Source organism: Sprattus sprattus, assembly GCF_963457725.1.
Source record: "Sprattus sprattus genome assembly, chromosome: 12".
NCBI classification, from domain to species: Eukaryota; Metazoa; Chordata; class Actinopteri; order Clupeiformes; family Clupeidae; genus Sprattus; species Sprattus sprattus.
The window spans coordinates 11215317-11237816 of NC_137910.1; the positions used below are offsets into that span (position 1 = coordinate 11215317).

Below are 22500 nucleotides of genomic sequence, written 5' to 3' on the forward strand. Positions count from 1 at the left end.
AACGCTCAGCCAGCTCTGTGGTTACTGTATTCTCCGGGACTCCGGGAGTCTGTGGGAGCCCCTTAGGAAAAGCCTGAGTCTGCTTACCAATCCCAAAGGCAGCTCTCAGTTAGGCTCCAGGCTAGCACCGCCGTCTGGATTAGTAAAGAGGAGGAAGATGTGAAGATATTTTAAAAGGGCTTGAGATAAGATACAATCAAAGGTTAATGGCCTGGATCAAGCAGCAACTTTCATTATAAACACAGCTATAAGCTCTTAATGGGCGTCTAGAGCAATGCTTGCAACATGCACATAGCTGTAATTACAGCAAGGAGAGTTTGTTAAGAAAGGTTACTGAGCCTCGCAGACTGTCTGAATACGCTAATTCCTTCCAGGGCCCGGGCTTTGGTGTCTCCGCCGCCAAGAGTGCATTTCCTGGGACAGATTAAGTGGAATTAGTCAGCTTTTGGTTCAAGACAGACTAATGTCCTCTCAAGATGGCAATTCGTTAAGATCAAGTCGTCTAACGACTACTGAAAACACGTGTGTTGACTTCATTAAGACGGCCTCCGAAAGGAATGAGCTGTGAACTACATAAAAGATAGACAGTTGCAAACGTGCAATTTGCAAACGCGGCTCTGTGACCTGGCTTTGGTAAAATCATGGAGTGTGATGCACTGCTCTGGCTCTGAGGGGTAAATCCAGACCAGGTTTCCCTGACACACCTACGGGTAACTGGCAGCTGCAGGCCTCTGGAAACAAAGGCCACAAAGTGTTTTTCGCCCCTTATGAGGCTTGCCTTATTACCCGTGCTTGATAATGATTGGAGCGACGCTTACGTGGAGCAGGCCCTTCAGCCTCAGAATGGACTGGAACTGGTCTGTGGGTTTCGGGTCACTGACTTTGGTCTCGTTAAGGAGCAGAGGTGTCGTTGTGTGGGAGGGGGGCCTGTGTCTCAGCTGTGAGGGCCAGAGTGACTGAACTAAAGAGAGCGGGGGCACAGTCGTAAACACACGCATCTCTGGCTTCGTCTCGGCCTGAGTGCCAGAAACCTTCAGCGGGGTACGGAAGGTGAAAATCAATCTGGTCGATACGTGCTGATGCGAACGGATTGGTGGCCTGGGTAAATTCCACAGGGTAATTACAAGCATTTACAAGACAAGGGGGGAAAGCGAGAGGGTGTTGGTGATGGTGGGGGTTACTACGACAACATTGCGGCGGTGGCTGGTGGTGTAACTTACCGCTGTCTGCTGTTGTTTTCCAGAACGGGGATCTGATAACCTCTGGGCCCCTTGTCTGGCAAAAGCCCGCGGGGGCCCGCCACTCCGAAAAACTCCTTCCAGCCCCAATTAGTTCTGCTCTCTTTGTGCCCTCTCATTTGGGGGGGGGTGGAGGCAGCCGCGGACCACCTCTTCAAGGAGCATGCTTTAGGGTCTGCTGACAGGAATGCGCTTTTAGAACATGCATTTAGAAGTGCAGGCACCAGCAGCAATCTATTCCCATACTTTACCCCCCAACACACACATAGACACACACACGCACACACACACACGCACACACACACACACAGACACACACACAGTTTCCCTGAAACAGAAATAAACAGACATGAACTAGAGAGAGAAAATGACCACCTCTTTTTGTAAAAAGAAAAGGTATGCATGAAATATCTTGTGTGGGGGTGCGTTATGTCAGTGTAACAACTTGTGTTGCCACGGTGCTGTTCTTTGCCGCGTATACGTAGCTGCTGGTTTTGCGCTGGCCTCCAGAACCGTACTGCAGCGGACATTCCACAAGCATCATGGTTAATATCCGAGGCAGGGAGAAAGCCAACATGTCTCTCTGCGGTCAACTTCATATGTACTCATCACTACATCACATAGGATACATTTCTCAGCATGACTCCACTCCTGGATCAGGGATTGCAACACTGGTAGTCTGAAGGTGGCTTGAGTGGAGATGGTTCCAGAAGAAACGCCCCACCACCAACAATGTTAAACACATCATGGTCACCGACAGCAATGGCTTGTTTTGCTTTTTAAAATACGTGCAAATTCAGAAATGTGGAGCTGCTAAATGTAATATTCCTCTGGAGCTGGAGCTGGAGCTGGAGCTGGAGCTGGCGCTTCAATGGCCCATCCAGTAAATCCTTAAAGAGCGCAGTCACAGAGCCCCCAAACCCCAAACCATGACAATTATTCCATTATGCGTTAGAGAGAGAGAGAGAGAGCGAGAGAGAGAGAGAGAGAGAGAGAGAGAGAGAGAGAGCGAGAGAGAAAGAGAGAGAGAGAGAGAGAGAGAGAGAGAGAAAGAGAGCGAGAGAGAGAGAGAGAGAGCGAGAGAGAGAGAGAGAGAGAGAGAGAGAGAGAGAGGGCCTGGTGGAAGCAGACGCCACATCATTTAGGACCTCAGCCTTCTCATTAGTCATTTCCAAGACACACAATTAGCCCCCCGCGATTCCAAATCTTAATCCACTCAAATCAACATGCCTAAACCATTGTAAGCTCCAGCCAATCGCTTTAGAGCATGCTAACAGGATTTAGGATGCCAGTTTTGTATATTCAGTGAACTGCATATTCAGATTTGGGATAGATCGGCGCTTTCTCCTTCTATTCCTCTCTGTCTGCACACGCAGTACTATAACATTTGTACACTCGCACAAAATTAATTTATCTGGTAATTTACCCCAAAAATAACATGCCTTAAAAGATAAGAACAAGCATTTCTTAGTACTTAGCAGAGAGTTCCTAGCGCGTCAATAACTCTTCCTCCCATCCTCTCACGCAACTATTTTTCCCTCCAGTTGTCACTTTTTGTATGATAAGTGCAAGATGTACCCATAAAACCAAGCAAACCCTAACTCCTGTGGGCTGACTGTCTGCAGCATGGAGGGAAAAGACAAACAACTGCACAAGAAAAGCAAAGCTTTTTACTGCGTTCCAAGAAAATAATGAAAAATTACTTCAAAATATGTGGTGGGGGACAGTGCAGACGTACAATAAAGATTTGAAAATGAAAGGAGGGGAAATACAAGCCTTCGCTCCATATAACAGATGCCTTCAAATGTAATTCATTTCCCATTTGTGTATCAGATTATAATGAGGCGAATGAAAAGAACATTTGCTGGATTGATATATGCGTGAGCAGATGCTGGTCTGTTCTGCTACCCCCCCTGCTGCGCTCAAATCATCCCTTGTAGTTGCTGGATCCCTTGTCTGGCCCCCTCATCATGGCAACTCTATTGTAAATACTGCTGTTGACTTGTCCTTCTAGTCCAGCTGCGATTCCCATGCTAACTAAAACATCACATGCTTTTTGTGTGTGTGTGTGTGTGTGTGTGTGTGTGTGTGTGTGTGTGTGTGTGTGTGTGTGTGTGTGTGTGTGTGTGTGTGTGTGTGTGTGTGTGTGGTGGAAAAATAGTCCAAGGACAGTCGTGTAGATAGAACGAGTTCATTAATACGTCATTGTGAGGTTGTATTTATTTTCTTTGTTGAATGTAAGCCAGCTAAGCTGATGTCTATGTGAGAGGAATGTGCTGTCGTTAAGATAATTGAATGTCTCCTCCAGTAGTTTATTTAAGGTGACTGCTTTCAATGTATCATTTACCCCCCTTTCGTACGCCAAGTCATGTTAAACACACATTTATAATTCGCCCATGATCAGCCTAAAGAATGAAACAAGATGCAACAAGTTGTATCATCTGCTAATACAACATTCACGAGACGTTGGCTTTGGTGGTTCTCTCCTGCACGGTGCTGTGCATGTCGAAACAGTGTTTGGGAGACATTTCTCTCTGGTGAGACTGGGTTGGCGTTGAACGTGACTGTAATGTACACCCAAACAAACAGAAGAATCAAATGTGCAAATTCCATTGTTAATTGCAACATGCTCGCAGCAACCCCTGCCACACTTGTTTTAATTGCTGCTCTACCGTGAAGACCGAACCACCCAGTGATTTGATTGATTCCACAGAACAGTCATTGTGGCACCGACATTTTAATCTCTTTAACTCTGTCTGAGGATTAATAAATCACTGGGGAAATATGCTTTAGTGTGAGGCGTGTTGAACTGGTGTATTGTGGCGGCGGGCCGTGGATGTCTGGCTTTGACGTGAAAAGTGGTGCCTGCTTTGGCATTAGGTGCCAGAGCAAGGCACCTAACCCCGATCACTGCCCCCCGGGCGCCGCCAAAGGCAGCTCACTGCTTCGGGTTAGTGTCCATAACTTCACTGTGTGTGTGTTCACTGGGTGCTGTGTGTGTCACTACCCTTGACGGGTCAAATGCAGAGGTGGAATTCAGCGTGTGTGTGTCTACGGCACCTCTGCCATAAAATCTCTTTCACTTTCGGGTGTTACAAACACCAGTGAGATCTCTGCTGTGCAAAAGTGTGCGTTGTCATGCATCTAAATCCGTAAGATTGATGTGAAGGTCTGGAGCATATGATTGAGTGCCTTGTGAAGGCATAGATTGCAGTATTCATTGCATTTGCTTGCAGTATGTGCAATGCTCTATGCTGAGCTACACAAATACTGTATGTATATATGCTGCTGCGCTTCGGAGTTCATACCTTTTTATATTAAAGTTGGTTGAAGAGGAATGAAGACCAGTATTTACTGTCCAAACAAAAGCACATGCTAATTAAACTCATTTGCCCTACTCTCCCTCATACTCAATCTCTCTATCCCTTCCATCCACTTTCTCTCTATCCTCTCGCTCGCCGCAAATACTTCCATCAATGGCCTTTGTTAGCTCGCCCAATTGAATCTATCCCATCAATCTTGAAGGGACCCCACAGTGGAGCCTCTTGTAATTGGTGTTTTGCATGTTTGTCTGACAACTGAAAGATTTCAAGTGGAAAAAATGCTGGCACGTACCGCTACTTAGATATGACTTGAATGCCGGCTATGCTGCCCCGAGATCGTGAATAATTTTAAAGACTCCTTTTTTTGGGCTGCTGACAGATTTTTAAATGTCTTTGTTCAAGTTTGGGGGGAAGCAAAACCACTCGTGTCTCACACGATCTTTTAAACACAGACATTTTCTGTTTGGCGGTCAGATCATTACCCCTGGAGGAAATTGCTTGAGGGCTAGAAGTGAATTCCAGCTCTACCACTCAATATTATATATATAAAGTGCTAATGATGATAGGAGACCTCAAACAGTTTTCTATTGTGTGTGTCTGAAGCCATAGCTGATTCTTATTGTGTGTTTGTCTGTGTGTGTGTTTGTGTGTGTGTGTGTCAAGTCGTGACTGATATAATGCTTTGTTTCTCTGCAGGGATCTAAGTGAGAACTTCATCCAGGCCATTCCCAGGAAGGCCTTCCGAGGGGCCACAGACATTAAGAACCTGTAAGTGCTTCCCTTAAGATTGTATAAGCATCACGATTCAGTGCTTTTAAAAGACTACCTTTAGGTTCACCGCTGTCCTCTTATGTAAATAATGAGTCGTTCACCCTTTTGGGTGTGCAGGCCTGTGTCCCGTTGACGGGGAGGCATTGATTGACATTGAGCTGCATGCTTTTGATTCTTCTTTGTGGCTCGAATAGCCTGTTCTATCTGATCTGCTGAGGTCTCGTCCAAGATCAATTCTCGGGAATGCATCATACATCATCCATTTCCCCTGACTTAACGGATGAGTGCACACTTGTCATCGGAGAAGCTGCCTCCGATTTCACCCCTGTCTCACCGGAGTCCTTCTTTTTCATGTCGTCTGAGTCGAATAACTGGAGCAGACGTACCACCCCCCTAGTCTCACCCCCCCTCAAACACTCACTCACACACACAAACACACACACACACACACACACACAAACACACACGTTAACCCCCCCTTCCTACGCCTCTTACTGTCAGCCTCCCCTCAGGTTTTCTCATACACCCGCCCATGCTTATTTGATCAACAGCGACAGCCGTATATCGCTATCGACTTCAGTAGGCACGGTGCAATGACTGTACCTCCAAGTCAATACTTACAGCTTGCTTATGGGAATGATTACCATTATGCACCGCTGCAGTAATCATAGCCCCGGTGAGCGGTGAATGGGAACTGTGTGCCGTAATTGCCCCGTCTCGAGTATATTGGAACTGCTCATGTTTATCGATTCTGCCCGGGCGAATAACACAATCACTCTTCCTCGTGTTCCTTTCATTGCAGTCAGCTGGACAAGAATCACATCGCCTGCATCGAGGACGGCGCCTTCCGAGCGCTCCGAGGCCTGGAGGTTTTGTGAGTATCCGACTTGCCAGCCTACACCACCACATAAACAGCTCCCACCACAAAAAAACAACCGCAGCCCCCCCCCCCCCACACACCCACACACACCTCCCCATCTCATCTCATTATCTGAAAGCACTTTATGAAATTAAGAGAGTGACACTGCACTAATAACTGCTACTGAAATAAAGATCTCAGGTCTCGCCCCTCCATTCACCCAAAGGGCTTTAATCATCAGCATGGACCATTTATTTAGGTGGGGCCCAAGGAGGTGATTGGTATGCGAGCGAGATGTGAAATATGCATATGGCTTTGTGATGGCTGCTTGTTTACGACGGGGGCGGGGAGGAGTGGGGGAGGCCCTTTGGGAAGCGGGGCCAGGAAGGTGCCTGATTGAAATGACCCGCTCGGTGCAAAGCACAGCTGGGACCCGAGGACCCCCCCCACCAGTCCTGAGACAATTACCTGCATATGACTGACTGCCAGCCCCTGTGCACACAAAGACGTCACCTATCAGAACAACAAACCCAATGCATGTAGGAGTCTGAGGGGCAGATGTACGTACGTGTGTTAGAGAGCGTAACGAAAACAGCCACTCGGACAGTCCACGCTATGCTTTTCAGTTGACATTGAATGCACTTAATCTGTGGCTGATCGCATTTTCATTCATACAACAGAATTTAGTTTTAGCGGTCAGCTCATACGTACCATTCCATGTCTTTTGGTGCACGTTGCAACGAAATAATGCCCCTCAGTGTGCAAGGGTTCTATAGGGGAAATTGGTTGGTTGAGCACAGTCATTGTATAGTGGTGGTATAGACAGCTGAGGCCATGTCAGTACTGCAGGCAGCTTCAGAGGAAGAAGTATAACTCTGTGGGTTGGGTTGGGCTCTCTGTTCTCTGTATCTGCGTGGGTGGAGGATGGCTCTCCCCATGGGGTGACACTGACAGAAAAAGAGAAGGAAGGAAGGAGGGAAAGGAAGATAAACAGAAAAGGTGCCACAAAGGTAGAGAGAGGGTGGGTGGCAGGATGAGAAGACATTAGCAGGATGTGAACTCTCCCCCGGCATGGGCAGAGGAAAGGCGAGCGCGTGCTGGTAGGTGGGAGAGAGTTTCACTCTAACAGGCCTTAGGGCCAGATGATTCACTCCTCTTAATTGTTATGTTCTCTTCTTCCCTGTGTGCCCTGCAGAACCCTGAACAACAACAACATCAGCAGTATTCCGGTCTCCAGTTTCAACCACATGCCCAAGCTGCGGACATTGTGAGTTTCGCCAACCGACCTCCCCCGAGTTTCATCGCTAGTGTCATCGCTTATTTTCCATCGCCGCACAACACACACGCAACACCCAACACGCCTTCTCATTCTCAACAGATCATTAAGTGCTCTAGCTTGACATTATTTAAGGGTTGTTGTTGCAGGACCGAAGAAGTAGCCCCCCAAATAGAAACATTTATCTGCTTAAATCTCCATGTTCTTTTTGAACATGCAGAAAGTAGCCGTTGCCAGTGGGAAAGGAAAAAAATGTACGAGAGTTTAAATTAAAACAAGAAGTAAAACAAACAAATAAAAAGTTTTCAACTTGATGGCATCAAAAGCATTTATTTCGCTGCCTGGCTCAATTACCCAGCTCATTGTCTGCAGAGACTAAAAGAGAGGAGCTAAAGTTATCATTGAAGATTAGGGCAATTACATTAAGCCCAACTCCAAGCCGCAATGGGGTTTTATGACATCTTATATACCCAGTGACCTCCATCTTTTTAGTACACTCAGCAGGCTACAGTGTAGCAGGCGAAACCACGGAGGTCCCATGCTGGTTATATCCAACTAGACACACACTGTGTCATTCCTTGCAATTTTGGTGGCTAGCCATAGCCCACATTGGGGTTTGCAGGCGGGCCAGAGACCATTTCCTCCGTCGATCCGTGGAACACTCAGAACAACTGTCCCAGAAATAAATACCCCCAAAAGCCTATTGTCTAAATATATTTACAAAATGTGCAAGCATGTATGAATTAAAACAATTATGTTGGCAAAAAATCTCTTACAATCACCACAGTTTTGATTCTCGTCTGGGTTTTTTTATTTGCCATGGTTTTGGAGCTCTGGGCGGCTTATGGGAACCCAGAGCGAGCAATGGCTGCAGTTTCCACAGTTATATTCAGAGATGAACATTCCTGGTTTTGTCAAAGATGTGGAAAGATAATGGCGGAAGAATGGATCATAATGGTTTTCGAAAATGGGAACCAGACCCTGGGGGGTTATAGTTTTTCGTATGGCTCCGGCGGCCATTTCTACTGACAGGAATATAAGAGGTTTTGGCTGATTCCACCCGTCGGGAACAAGACGCCACGCTGCACATTCCTTAGGGATTGCACAGGTAGTGGAAAACATGAGGAACACTATCGAATAACAAATTAGGATTCAGAAAGACGGAAATCTCACGGGTATCAGCATTGTGACACATGATTAATGTAATGTAACTTGAAATATTAATGAATCTCTCAGAATGCAAAATGTGATCAAATTGTTACAGATGATGCTGTTATTTCCATATAATAAATACAGCACAGTGTTAATGTATTGCATTTATGGATGAGGTTTACTCTTAAGTTATCACAGGTAATTGTGTGTGTTTTTTTTATAATTAATGATAAAATAAATCTTCTTTATAGCCGCCTCCACTCCAACAACCTGAACTGCGACTGCCACCTGTCCTGGTTGGCCCAGTGGCTGCGCCAGAGGCCCACGGTGGGTCTGTTCACCCAGTGCTCCGCCCCGCCTCCGCTCCGTGGCCTCAACGTGGCCGAGATCCAGAAGCACGAGTTCTCCTGCTCAGGTACGACCCGGCCCAGGGCGGGGTGGAGGGGAGAACATCATGATGGTCGTTGTACATTTAGCCTCACTGTGTTCACTTCACTTCACACACACACACACACACACACACACACACACACACACACACACACACACAATCTCACACACACACACTCACACACACACACACACACACACACACACACACACACACACACACACACACACACACACACACACACACACCTATCACTGCAGCTGCCTCCATCTCTACCCTTTCTGCCTGTCCCGCATCACCCTGTCAGCTCTGTGAGAGGAGCAGCTAATGACACCTGACAGGCTGGTCCTGTGGGAGGGGTGGGGGAGGTAGGCCCCGGTCTCTACTCTTTAAAGCGGCTCCAGGAGTTGGCAGGTCATCTGCTCCTGTGAACGCTCAGTTGAAGGACCCTCTGCAGCTTGCCGCCCGATTGATGCACCCCGTCCCTGACAGCAAATACCACCACCCCCCCCCCCCCCCCCCCCCTCTTCACTCTCACCCTCCCACACCTCGCTCGGGAGGCAGCTGGCAGAACAGCAGCCCCCCCCCCACAACCCCACCCCCCACCCTGACTCACATAAAAGAGATAGCACAAGCGTTTGACTCTCTGCCAGCTTCAGAGGTAATGCAGCCAAAGAGGCCAGATGGTGCGTTAGTCACTCCGAGGGGTGCAGGGTACCCTAACCTGTTAGGACTATCAGGGGCCAGTGTTTGTGTGTGTGCGTGTGTGTGTGTGTGTGTGTGTGTGTGTGTACGTGTCCGTGTGCGTGTGCGTGTGCGTGTGTGTGTGCGTGTGCGTTAGAGTGTGAGTGTGAGTGTGAGTGTGAGTGTGAGTGTGAGTGTGAGTGTGAGTGTGAGAGTGAGAGTGAGTGTGAGTGTGAGTGTGCGTGTGCGTGTGCGTGTGCGTGTGCGTGTGCGTGTGCGTGTGCGTGTGCGTGAGCGTGCGCGTGCGTGTGCGTGAGCGTGCGCGTGCGCGTGCGTGTGCTTATGCGTGAGTGTGAGTGTGAGTGTGAGTGTGTGTGCAGATGTTGCATGGGAACCAGCATGGCCTACAAGGTCATCTCCATGCAGCAGCGGGTGCAGGTGTGGGTTCAGTATCAGGGTTCTCAGCTTGGGCCTGAGTGGCCGAGCACACGCCTGAGAACATCTCCTCAGTGCCGCTGATATCTCTGCCCCAGCATGTCCTCTCCTCAGGTGCCCAGTGCTGGGCACGGAGCCATCAGGCCTCCCCCTCAAGCCTGCAGCGCATGAACTCGTACCGAGGAGCAGCCTGTTTCTGTCGGAGCGGATGTCTCCTCCAGTGGCGGGATCCAAACGCAGCTGGCCTCCCCGCGAGCGCACACACACCCACACGGGCTCCACTCAGAGGCAGAGTCCTCAGGAGACCTACTCCACTTACAGGGGGAAATGGGCACAGCGGCAGGCCGGCACATCAGTTGTGTTTAGGAGTGTCGGGGCAGTCGAGCGGAGTTTGGGGACCGGGACGAGGGCAAGTCCCTTTTGTGAGGCCGCTGATTTCCATGCATCCATGTAGCATGACAGCGCATGAAGTATTCATTGACAGGGGGGGAGCTCTCACCAAGTGGTGGAAGTGTGTCACAGACGAGACGAGGGCAGACAATATTGTTTTTTTATTATTTATTTTTCAAAGTCATTAGAAGTAAGAGTATCAGCGCCTGTATTATTTCAGTAAGGAAGGGTTGAATCCGGTGGAAAATCACGCAATTTTAACATGATCAGATATCGTGAGCTATAAATACAGGGTGTGTTGTTCCATTTTGGTTTGTTTTTGGAGCTTGTGTGACATCATCAGTGTTTGACTGATATAGCATTACCTTTACGAAAGTAGGACTACTTCAATCGAATCACGATTCAGTCTTATTATTCCGTATACTGTTACACCCCTATGCTCAATCACTGGTCAGTATCCTTGCTCTTTGTGGGTGAGATGTGAGATAGAAACTCTCACTCTGCAGTAAGTTTGGCAGCCCTGGGCTGGAAACAGAGCTACCCAGTGGGCTCGGCCTGACGCAGAACAGCAGACTGGTCGATTACCCAGAGTCACACGATATTGTGTCAGAATGCCATGGCTGAAGATGGGAGTGCAGGCCTGGTAGTGCAAGTACTCTGCCTATTGAAACATCAGATTTGTCACTGGAGACCATCGATCAAAATTGTTTTCCAAATCCATGACAGTTGTTTATCGGATGTGAACCGAGCCTGTGAATGTGATCCAGTCGAGCAGGACGAAGGTTGGTTTGACAGTGTTTTTGAGCAGAAAAAAAGACTAAATGTGTCCTTAATAACGGGCTGGCCCTAAGAAAAAACACTCCGCATAATAAATGACAGACGTTAGTGCTCATCGGGAACCTTTTGACTTCTCGACAAAAGACAAAAAAACGCTTAGAACAGTTCTTTGTAAGGAATTTGAGGCGGCCTAGTGTACTGCTGCTCACAGCTATGTGCAGAGAGACGCACATAGAGCAGGAAGCAGAGACGCACACAGAGCAGGGAACAGAGACGCACACAGAGTAGAGAACCACCAGAGGCCTGACCAGCGAGTGAACTCTCTGCGAGGCGATCATTAGAGAGTGGCTCGCTGGCACACAGTCGCATGTTCTCTGCTTTCGCTTGCAGGAGGGGAGGGGAAGGGGGGGTGCATATCAGTGCCGGAACACCTGCGTGGGATTTTGGGGCGTGGGTGGAGGGAGGGGTGATGGAGGCACGTGGTGCTGGTGGAGGAAGCGGAGGATGGAGGCTGATGGAGGAGCTCCGCCGTGCTGAAGAACTTCTCGGTTGGCTGCCGGCTAGTCCCTCCCCCCGTCGTTCTCTTATTTCCTGTTTTGAGTCGATGAAAAGAGGAGGAGGAGGAGGAGAGTCATTTGGTGTCGTTGCTAGCGAACAAGAAATCTGCACAATAGTGGAAACACAGGCCGACTAACCGACTCACTCCCCCCTCCCTGGACTGCAATTGAAAAAAATCGTTCTAATTACAGCGCACAACAGCTTGCCGTTCGACGCAAGAATAACCTTGCTCTCCCCAGTCGCCGACTCCTCATCATGTCCAATCATAAATGCTCTTATCGCAACCAAGGCAGCCGGCTCATTATGGCAACTTTCCTCTACCTTCACTTTTTTGTACAAGATATAATTTATTCTCAATTTGTAGTAGACTAACATTATCTGTGTACCTCCATTATTCTATGCGACCCCAGAACACACCTCTGATGTAAGTGAAGCACTTAAACGGCGGCCATTAAGTCAATGGGCCATGAGTTGGTGCCAGAATTTTAATTGTGCAGCACTCCAAGTGAACCGAGAATGCACTGATATGGCACGACGTCTCCTTGTCATGCATAAAGATACGGTAGACAGCGGCAGTAGTAGACGTGGTAAGGGCTAGGACAGCAGGTCTTGTGCTAAGCATTTTAGTGCTTGGCCTTGTTTACAAACGGAACAGCCACAGCAATAGAATACATGGGTTTACGTCTGACTTAGCAAAGAGTTAATCCTGGGCTCTCTTGCGGGAGCAGCGTGGAAGTGCTGGAAATTCATTTTCATGCTCCCGTGGTCTGAGTTGTTAATCCCCGCTGAGAAGCCTTTGCCAGGCCGGCCTGGTATTTCTAGGATCACGACACTCTACTCACGCTAGTCCCTTTTTCGTCTACTGGCCCTTTTTTTCTGTCTCTCTCTCTCTCTCTCTTTTACTCTTTTACTCACTCAGACTTTTCCCTTTCTCTTTTCCCAATTCTTCTTATTTAGCTCCATCTTTCCCTCTCATTTCTGGCTATTCCTGTCTTCCTCTTCAGCTTCCTCCCTCTATCCCATCTCTCCCTCTCCATCTCTATTTGTCTAACTCTACTATTCTTTCTTTCCTCATTTTTCTCTTCTCCTCCTTTTCTTTTCACCTGCCCGGTTCTGTCTTTATTTCCCAACTCTCGTCTTTCCCTATTCTTCTTGTTCTCTCTCTCTCTCTCTATCTCTCTCTCTCTCTCTCTCTCTCTCTCTCTCTCTCTCTCTCTCTCCCTCTGTTCCTCTGTCCTTCTGTTCCTGTTTCCCAGGCAGCTCCTCTTGTCCCAGTGCTGAGGCCGCAGCACGCCATGCCGTCTCCCAGTCCGCTGGATGGGTTTCCAGTTATAAATAAACCAGTAGCCAGCCCCCTGTTGCAGCCAGCTAAACCAGAACTCAGAGAGAGCGCCAATCAAATATTCATGCTTTTCAAAAGAGAGAGAGAGAGATTGAGAGAGAGAGTAAAAAAACCCGAAATGAAACCCAAAACCCTGTAGATTTATAAGGCGGCAAGGCAAATTAGCACATTTAAAAGTCTGTTTTATTGCCTTTCTGGGTTAGGCTGTGAATACTGTGGAGCACATGCACTACTTCTGACAGAGTGAGAGTGTTATTGGAGAAAAAAAAAAGGTAACGGAGGAGAATGTCAAGGGAGGTGTATACTATATGCAAATGATGGTGCCTTTGGTTTCAAGAACAAGCGCAAGTGTAAGAATGAAAGAGCTGAACTTGCACAATTCAGAGTATTCCTGGCAGAAGTGCTTCACGGAGCACAAATCTAGTGATGCACAACCAGATCAATGGATTAAATTAACAAATCCTCCCCGCACACCCCATTACGTCGGAAGACATTTCTTATGACAGTCCTTAAGACAATCCTCAGGGAGTCCTTAACCAAGAGTCCAAAATGGCTTCGGAGCACTACTTTATAATTGGCATCTATAATGGTGTTGTGTCAGGGTGATTTTAAATATCGTAACTGTAGATTGTAGCTCAGGTGCTTACGTGAGAAATACATCCCCTCCCATCTGTGTCCCGAGAGGCATGTGAGGGATAATCTGCATGAACATGAAGAGAACCTATTTGTCCACCTCACACCCATTCTTTCCCCACTCATATACGATTCTCATGAGAACTCTCCCAAAGACCCTAATCTGATTTTTTCTTGACCAATGAATCGGCACCATCAGTCGTTTCCCAGAGCGCTTATGGCGCTAAAGGAGACGTCACTTAACACGGCACATGGCTCTGTGACCTTAAAGCACCTCATCGCTTAACCCAAGGGTACATGTTGTATGGAACCCAGTGTACCAAGTGTGAATGCATGACACACACTAAACACACACACACACACACACTAAACACACATCCCATTGTGAATTATTCACCAGTGTCAGGGTTAAAACCTCTTAAAAGTATGATTCCGCCGCATGGCTCCGCCATAGCAGTCAAAAGTGAAAGCTTTTACATCTCCGTGAAGCTGCATGTGAAGTGTTGCGTGTTTAGCCTGCTCACTTTGTCCATGTTGTTATCGCTGCTTTACCTGCGGTACCCTCTGTTCCCTCCAGGCCATGCGGAGAACGCCGGCGCCCCGTCCTGCAGCCTGTCGGCCGGCTCCTGCCCCGCCATGTGCACTTGCAGCAACAACATCGTGGACTGCCGGGGGAAGGGACTGACGGCCATCCCTGCCAACCTGCCCGACAACATGGCTGAGATGTGAGTAGCAGAATCTCCCAGCTCAGCAAGATAGGGGAGGTGGGGGAGCGAAAGTACACAAAGAATAGGAAAGTGTGTGTGTGGGTGTGTGTGTGAGGGAGAGAGAGAGAGAGGGGGGAGAAGAGGAAACATAATCCCAGCTCCCCTGTAGTTTGTGTCAGGAGACCCCTGAGCTGATATATATTTTAAAGCCAGACCCGGGCTCTCCACATCTGCATGGCTCTCCCTCAAGCGTAACACAGTACATACTTATCCTCCAGAGGACACTGCACTTTTAAGGCCCATAGGATCTCACACACAGTACATACTTATCCTCCAGAGGACACTGCCCTTTTAAGGCCCATAGCATCTCACTTACCCGCCCATGGGAGGCATTCATGTTAATGGCAGACTGAGACTGCAAGCCTCATAATCACCATCTAGTCTGCAAGCAGGCTCTTTAGCGTGTTTATCCGCATACATCTGTTTCGGCATTAACCCATGCGACCCCAGATCCATAGACACTCATTCCGCCAAATCCCTGGAATGCTTGCAGACGCACGTTAAACCAGCTGTGCCCAGAGCATAAGGTGCCTGACATGTCAATCGACAGCCACCTTTCGACAGCTCCCCCGTGAAGGGTAATCACTATCACTTAAAATACAGATGCCCCCGGACCTCTGTCCTTGTCTTAATGCTACACACATGGAGCGGTCAGAGGTGAGACGGACTGAGTCTGTGCAGGGGATCTGACACCATGAAGAAGGCAAGATATCAGTGGAAGGTGAGGTCTGTTCTGGATGACCCCAGTGATGCAGACATGGTGAGATCATTGAAAAGTTGTGTCTGATAGGAATGGAGATGTCAGAAAACTTTTGAGAGCTCGTTTTTACAGTTTGAGGACCCCCCACCTCCACCCCAGGTCATCCCCAGGGTGTTCACATAAAAAAGGCAGTCTTGGATGGAAACAATGGCTACCATCAGGAGGGACCTCACTCTCCATCAATGCTTAACTTTCTATAAAACGGTGGAACTGCTCAAATTTTGCATCCATGATCCACTCTATTCTCACTCGATGTAGGCCGTTAGATTAGACTTAATGGACTCCTGTTTCTCAATATTTTTGAAAACTGAGAAATAACAGATGTACAGTTAACCATGACTTCATGAGTCAATAGCATGCAAGTGTGTATCAGACGATTTGAAATAGGAAAGGCGATAAGCTGAGTAAGATGGTGACTGAAAACATTAAGCAAAGTTTGAACACCCTTTCAACACATTTTGAACACTTCGCATAGTTGTAACCATAAAGTAGGTCTGATCTGTGACAGCCTGTATAAAATTCTACTAAAACAAAAGGAAACTAAGATCCAAGTGACGCTTCACAAAGTTTCTCAGTGACCCCGTCGGCAGTGTGATATTATATATGTGATATAAAATACTGAGCCCGACATGTGTGCCGTGGTTTTTCCCGTCTCCGCTCACAGCCAAGCGACCCAGTCAAGCTCAGGCAAGCGTCACTCGTCGGCGTCCTCGCATATCCTGCCCGAGTCGCTGGGTGGCCATATTAGCACCTCATGTATCTGTCCGCACTTGGACCGTCACAAAGGAAGCCATTGCGGCACATCCTCTGAAGAGCGGTCTCAGTTTCCCCCCTCATTGAGATGATATCAACACTGACACTGAAACTACAGCGCCGCTGTTCTAAAGGCAGTTTGGCCCCCGCTTTGCTGCTTTGTTCTTTTGTCAGGGGGGAAGAAGAAAAAAAAGCGGTTTGTTTTGTTCCGTTCACTCGCTTTTTTTGTGTGTCCTCATATTTGGTGACACACGGATGACATTTTAACTTAATATGAGGTAATTGAGGCGAAAGTGTCATTTGTACGGCTCTTTGTTGAGGTCCAACCCGCGGGGCCCACACACATCCTCCTGGGGATATCAGATCACAAAGGTGAGGGACACTCCCTAGCTCCCCCCCCCCCCATCACCCCCTCTGAAAAACTTTATCTACTTATCAAAAGGGGGACTTGAAGGCATGAGATGAGTGAACTCATTTTCTCATTTGAGTTCTCAGAAAGAGGCCCGTTTAAAAATACACTCCCAGCATGGGTGTTCCTTAACAACCCTGACCTATTTACAGCACTTTGGTGAGAGAGACGCTCGGGCGGGCGAGGAGAGAGAAAGTGGCACGAGAACCCTGGCGGGGAGGGGGGGTGGTGGTGGTGGAGGAGGGGGGGGGCTCTTGTTTGATGTGCGGTTCTACCCCCACATGCCCGGCAGTCGCAAGTCCTCGGGGGGGGTGGGGTGGGGGGGGTCGCCGAAGGACCTGGGGAAGAGACGTGCCACAGACAGCCGCCACTCACAGAGAGGACCACCATCAGCTCTCTCTAAGGCACTGGCTGCTTTTGGGATGAGTTTAAAGCTGCTCCTCTTCCTCCTCGAGCTTGTAGACCCTTATACCCCATATTTCTTTTCTTTTCGGCTTTCAAGCCACAGTCTGTTCATCCAGGTGTGTGTTCCTTCCACAGGCTGTTGTGCCCACTTCACTGAACATGACTTCTGTGACAAAAATGCCAAACACCCATTACAGATGACATTTCTGTTGCCTATTCCGTATGCTGTAAATGTGTCCCCTCAGAGAAGGCATTACAGATTAACTGATGTTACACATCCTATCGAGTAGCTTTAATCCCACCCTCAGTCATGAGTTTGTTGTAATCCTGTCACTGGAGATGAAAAACAGCAGAGAAATGTTACAGTTGTAGAAAGAGAGAGGGAGAGAGGGAGAGAGAGAGGGAGGCAGGCAGAGAGAGAGAGGGTGGGGAGGGAGGTAGGGAGGGGGGGGATAATTAAATAATAAATCAGCCTAACATTTTCAGATGTTGAACCGCCGTGAAGACAAAAGGCACAAGATTAGCGTCTGTTCCTGGGAGTTTGCCGTTGGGTCGACGGCACTTTACAAGCGCCATGGCTGAGTGAAACGTAGACATCCACCTTCCTCTCCTGCTCTTGTGTTTGAAGTTTTTTATCACTCCACCAGTCTCCTTCCCCTCCTCCTGTCGAACCACCCTCCCTGGTCCCAGCTTACCACTCCACCAGGGTAGAGTGTGTGTGTGTGTGTGTGTGTGTGTGTGTGTGTGTGTGTGTGTGTGTGTGTGTGTGTGTGTGTGTGTGTGTGTGTGTGTGTGTGTGTGTGTGTGTGTGTGTGTGTGCATGGTTATGTGTGTGTGCGTGTGTGTTAGCATTAATATGTTTGTGTTTGTGTATGTAGCTGAATGTAAGGGTGTTGGTTGTTTTTGTTCAGTGTTGTAGTTCTTGTTGTGGTTCTGCTACCCCCTGCCTATTAGGTGCAGTGTTTCTAAGAACTTTAGATCCTGATCAAATCAGTCTGAGTCACACCAAGGAGCCAGGCAGCGTCTCAGTCAAACGAGCAGCAGACTCATTTGGCCCTAACGAGCTGCAGAAGTTCTACAGTCATTATAATTTTTTCTCCGATGGGAATTTGTAACATTTGGTCACTCTGAAGGATTTTCCCCCCTCTGTTTTTAAGTGTGTGTGTGTGTGTGTGTGTGGTGGGGGGGTGTTACTGTGAATGTGAAGACTTGTTGAACACTTTGAAGCCTGTGATTTCTTCTTCTTCTTTTCAAGGAAAGAAGTTTCGAAACGTTCATGGTTGGACATCATTTGGCTCCTATTCCGCGTTTAGGTTTCTATTTAGATGCCCCGCAGATTTAGACAGTCGCTATTTTTTACCCAAGCAAATTGTGCTTGTGACTGTGTCATTAAAATCTCTGTTATTATGTCTGCCTGGATCGTAGAAAGCCTTCGTCACAGCTTTGATTGTTATGTGTTCTCACGTCCGTCTGCCGCCCCCCCTCCCCAGTATTAGTCCAATAGTTAATGGCCTTAGTTGCTTCTGTATAATGAAACCCATGCTTACCGCTGATTAATGGGATCAGGTGCATTGATTATCCACCTAAGGGCTAGTTTAAAAGATTGTTCCTTTTTTTTTTTTGCCTTCTCTTGATTGGAGCGAGCTGTCACTTTGTGGACGGAGGAATCAATCCCCAGTGTACTGCTTTGTGTGTGTGTGTGTGTGTGTGTGTGTGTGAAAGAGATAGACAGGGGCTTTTGTCCCTGGGCCTAATCGATTCCAATCTGCCACCTCCAAGCGCCCATATTCATCACCTGATCCCTGTTTCGTGAGCAGGCTGCCAGCCAGTGCACTATTGATTTATATGTCTCTCTCGCTGTCTTTTTGTGTCTGAGAAAGACACTGATGTCTATCCTGAGGCGCCTTGTCACACACACACACAAAAGTCACACACTCAGTCATACACACTCCCTGACACATACACACACCCACACATTTGTTGCTTGTACACTTTCGTAGACACACCATGCACTTACGCTTGCACATGCATCTGCACTTGTGCTCTCACACACACACACACACACACACACACACACACACACACACACACACACACACACACACACACACACACAGTGGTGGCACGCCAGTCTGAGCCTGAATCCTCTTCCCAGGGATCAACTCAGCCCAGACAGTTGATGAAAGGAGAACCTAAAGCCACTTGGCAGCGCCGCCTGACTCATGGTGAAGACACACAGGCCACAGTGGCAGTGACACTGCAGTAAATCCAGCGCGACGTGCGTGTGTGTTCACATAAGAGTGTGTGTGTGTGTGTGTGTGTGTGTGTGTGTGTGTGTGTGTGTGTGTGTGTGTGTGTGTGCGCGCACATAAATAAAGAGTGCGTAGCAGCTCCGTGAACATGACCACCGCAGGAATCTCTCGATATATCCCTGTGGTCTGGAATTGCTACAATCCAAAGAATTTAAATTGCATTGCTATATTTCTCCATAAGTGCATGTTTTTCTTTGAGGGGGAGGATGGGACTTAATTGAAAAATATTTGGACATTGCAAAAAAAACGTTGTCGCACCCCCAGCTGACAAACACGTGGACAATAACAGAATCTTTTTTTTGAAAATGGGAGGGACTTCCTTTTTGCAGGAAATTACTCTTTTTTCAAGCTACTCCCCTCTGTCAAACTGATGTTGTCCAATTATTCTTATTTTATATAATTTTGTATTATTTGATTCCCTCCTAAAAACTTTGACATGGCCTTTGGGCCATGATTCGGTTTTTTTTTCGCCACAATATCGATACAGTCTTTCCACTTTTACTGTATCCTGAACATTTCCGTACGTGCACTCGTATTTCTCTCCATGATCGTACATTCCTCCTCTCACAGACACACTCACAACCCCGGCCACCTGACCGTGCCAACCTGCGTGCGCAGTGCATGTGCCCCTGCAGTGGATGCCGCTCTACCCCCAGCAAGTCTGGTATTGGGGGGAAAAAATGCTGTTTATTTTTAGGTCAGTTCACAGCTTTTAAAATTCCTGCCTTAATAAGGCTTAGGGGGGATTGAGCTGCAGTCTCGGAGGCAGCTGCCTATCCTGCTCTGCTGCGCTCGCTCGCTCGATCGCTCTGGACGAGGCAAAGAGGGAAAAGAGTTAAATAAAATCACAACATAGTCCCGTTAGCCTTAGACCCTTCAAGTGCAGCAGAGCCCCCTCACTACTGCTAATGGGATTTTCAGAGCAACGCAAAGAAGAAAGAAGGAAAAAAAGTCTTTATTACATCCCTAGACCTTTTTTGGGGGCTTTTTTTTTTTCTTCTCCAGCAACATCTGATGCTTATTATGGCTCGTGATTCCTGAAGCTTTCCACCGTGAATGGATCTCGCTTGACCGCCAGAGCCACACATGTGATTAATAAGGACGATCTGGGACTTCTGGCCGAGGGGTCCAATGGCCGACGCAGCCTCAGTCTACGGACACACACACACTCACATACACACATGTACACACATACGCACATATATCGCTAACACATACAGTACATGCATACATACATACATATGTACACACATGCATATGCATGCGTACACACACATTTTCACAGAAACGCATCTACATATCTACACACACACACACACACACACACTCACACACACACACACACACACACACACACACACACACACACACACACACACATACACACACACACCAAAGACACACACACAAACCAAACGATAACTTCGACACAAGCACATTCTCATAAACATACTTAAACAGGTGGAGTAGGCAGTAGCTGGGAGGGAAACAGGATTGAAACTGTGGATTTGAGCCCTGTGGACCTAAATATGGACACACACACACACACACACACACACACACACACACACAGGATTGAATCTGTGGATTTTAGCCCTATGGACCTAAATATGGACACACACACACACACACACACACACACACACACACACAGGATTGAAACTGTGGATTTGAGCCTTGTGGACCTAAATATGGAGGGATTATTGTGTGTGGCATAAAACTAATGCTCCTAATGGCCGTCTGTAAGCAGAAAATACTCCCAGAACCACTTGTGGGTTTTTAATATTCTCTTTAGCTGAACCATTTAAAGGACCACGACTCTTAAGCCACAAAAAAAGGGGGATTTTGGAACCTCAATGTTCAACATGTTTTTGTTTTTCTCAGATGTGATCTTTTTCAGACTGCTGGACAGCAGGTTATTAGCAGTTGTATAGCACTTGTGTAACAAAGACTTAAAGGGTCAGTGAGTGAGTGAGTGAGTGTGTGTGTGTGTGTGTGTGTGTGTGTGTGTGTGTGTGTGTGTGTGTGTGTGTGTGTGTGTGTGTGTGTGTGTGTGTGCGTGCGTGCGTGTGTGTGTGTGACTGAAAACACAAGTGGCAGCCAGGTTGTAGGATTATAGACCTGACACCCAGCTTAGCCTTGCTGACAGAGTCACTTAACATGCCTGTTCCTCACCTAGTCCACACACACACACACACACACACACACACACACACACACACACACACACACACACACACAAGGGCTACGGCCACTGTGTACCTCTCCAATAAATTGCTCTGCACACCGTACTTTGTATTTACCTGCGTGCTACTTAGAGAGGGCTGCAGTCTCTCACCAAGGTGTGGTAAGAGGGGTGATAAATAATCAAACAGTGATTCAGCTTCACACAGTTCAACCTCATCTCAATCTTCACTTGTGTTTCTCACAGCGGACAACAACCTTTTTTTACTGCCAGTTATTTCTGAAAAGGCGATCTGTGACACTGAGCCCTCAAAGACAACGGAGAAAGAGGTCAACGGTACGGGTAGCACTTGTCTGTGGTCGAGCTCTCTTGCCATACCATGGAGACGAGAGGGGAGGTCTAGTTGAAATGCACTGCCATAATGGTTTCCATCTAGACTGACAAGCAGCGAGACAATGGCCACCCCGGAGCAACGGCGAATGCAAATGGCCCTCCGCGCTTTTTTTTTGTGATACAATGAATTCCATTTCTATTCACCATTGATAAATAACCATTCAGCATCTACATGCCACGCTGGAGGGACCCAAAGCATTTAGGAAATGAGCAACACCTGACCAATTACACAATCTGGCAGGAGTGATCGTGCTTTAATGAGCCTTGTTGCCATGGCGCTCTTTTGTTGTCTGGTTGCTTGACTACATCTCTGTCCCTCTCTCTCTCCCTCTCTCTCTCTCCCCCTCTCTCTCCGCTGTCTTTCTCCGCTGTCTCGCTCTCTCTCTCTCCTCTTCCACAGACGTCTGGAACAAAACGGAATCAAGTCTGTCCCTCCTGGAGCCTTCTCCCCCTACAAGAAACTCCGACGGATGTAAGTGCACCAACCCTCAGAGAAGCTTCTAGATTGACTGTGTTTGTCTTGGTCGGGTCTATTTGCATGGAAACCGTCCACAGGGCTGTTCTTTCTTATGGTTAATCCATCTGCTCCAGTGACCTCAGACAAGTGCACATCAGTGCATTTAGTCTGGTTTTCATGTTTCCTTTCCCCATAAGGAGGCTAGCAGGGACTCTGCCGCGCAGGTTGCT

General features: G+C 47.8%; 1 protein-coding gene across 1 annotated transcript in view; it reads left to right on the top strand.

Annotated features, from left to right (window-relative positions):
- The window catches only part of slit1a (slit homolog 1a), a gene marked incomplete at its 5' end in the record, with an annotated part of 105275 nt that overhangs the window by 55349 nt on the left and 27426 nt on the right, over positions 1 to 22500 (top strand). Inside the window, 6 exons of the mRNA XM_080848878.1 lie at positions 5258 to 5329; positions 6135 to 6206; positions 7387 to 7458; positions 8871 to 9034; positions 14407 to 14554; positions 22214 to 22285. Coding sequence (XP_080705004.1) covers positions 5258 to 5329; positions 6135 to 6206; positions 7387 to 7458; positions 8871 to 9034; positions 14407 to 14554; positions 22214 to 22285 — 600 coding nt within the window. The remainder of the gene's footprint in view (positions 1 to 5257; positions 5330 to 6134; positions 6207 to 7386; positions 7459 to 8870; positions 9035 to 14406; positions 14555 to 22213; positions 22286 to 22500) is intronic.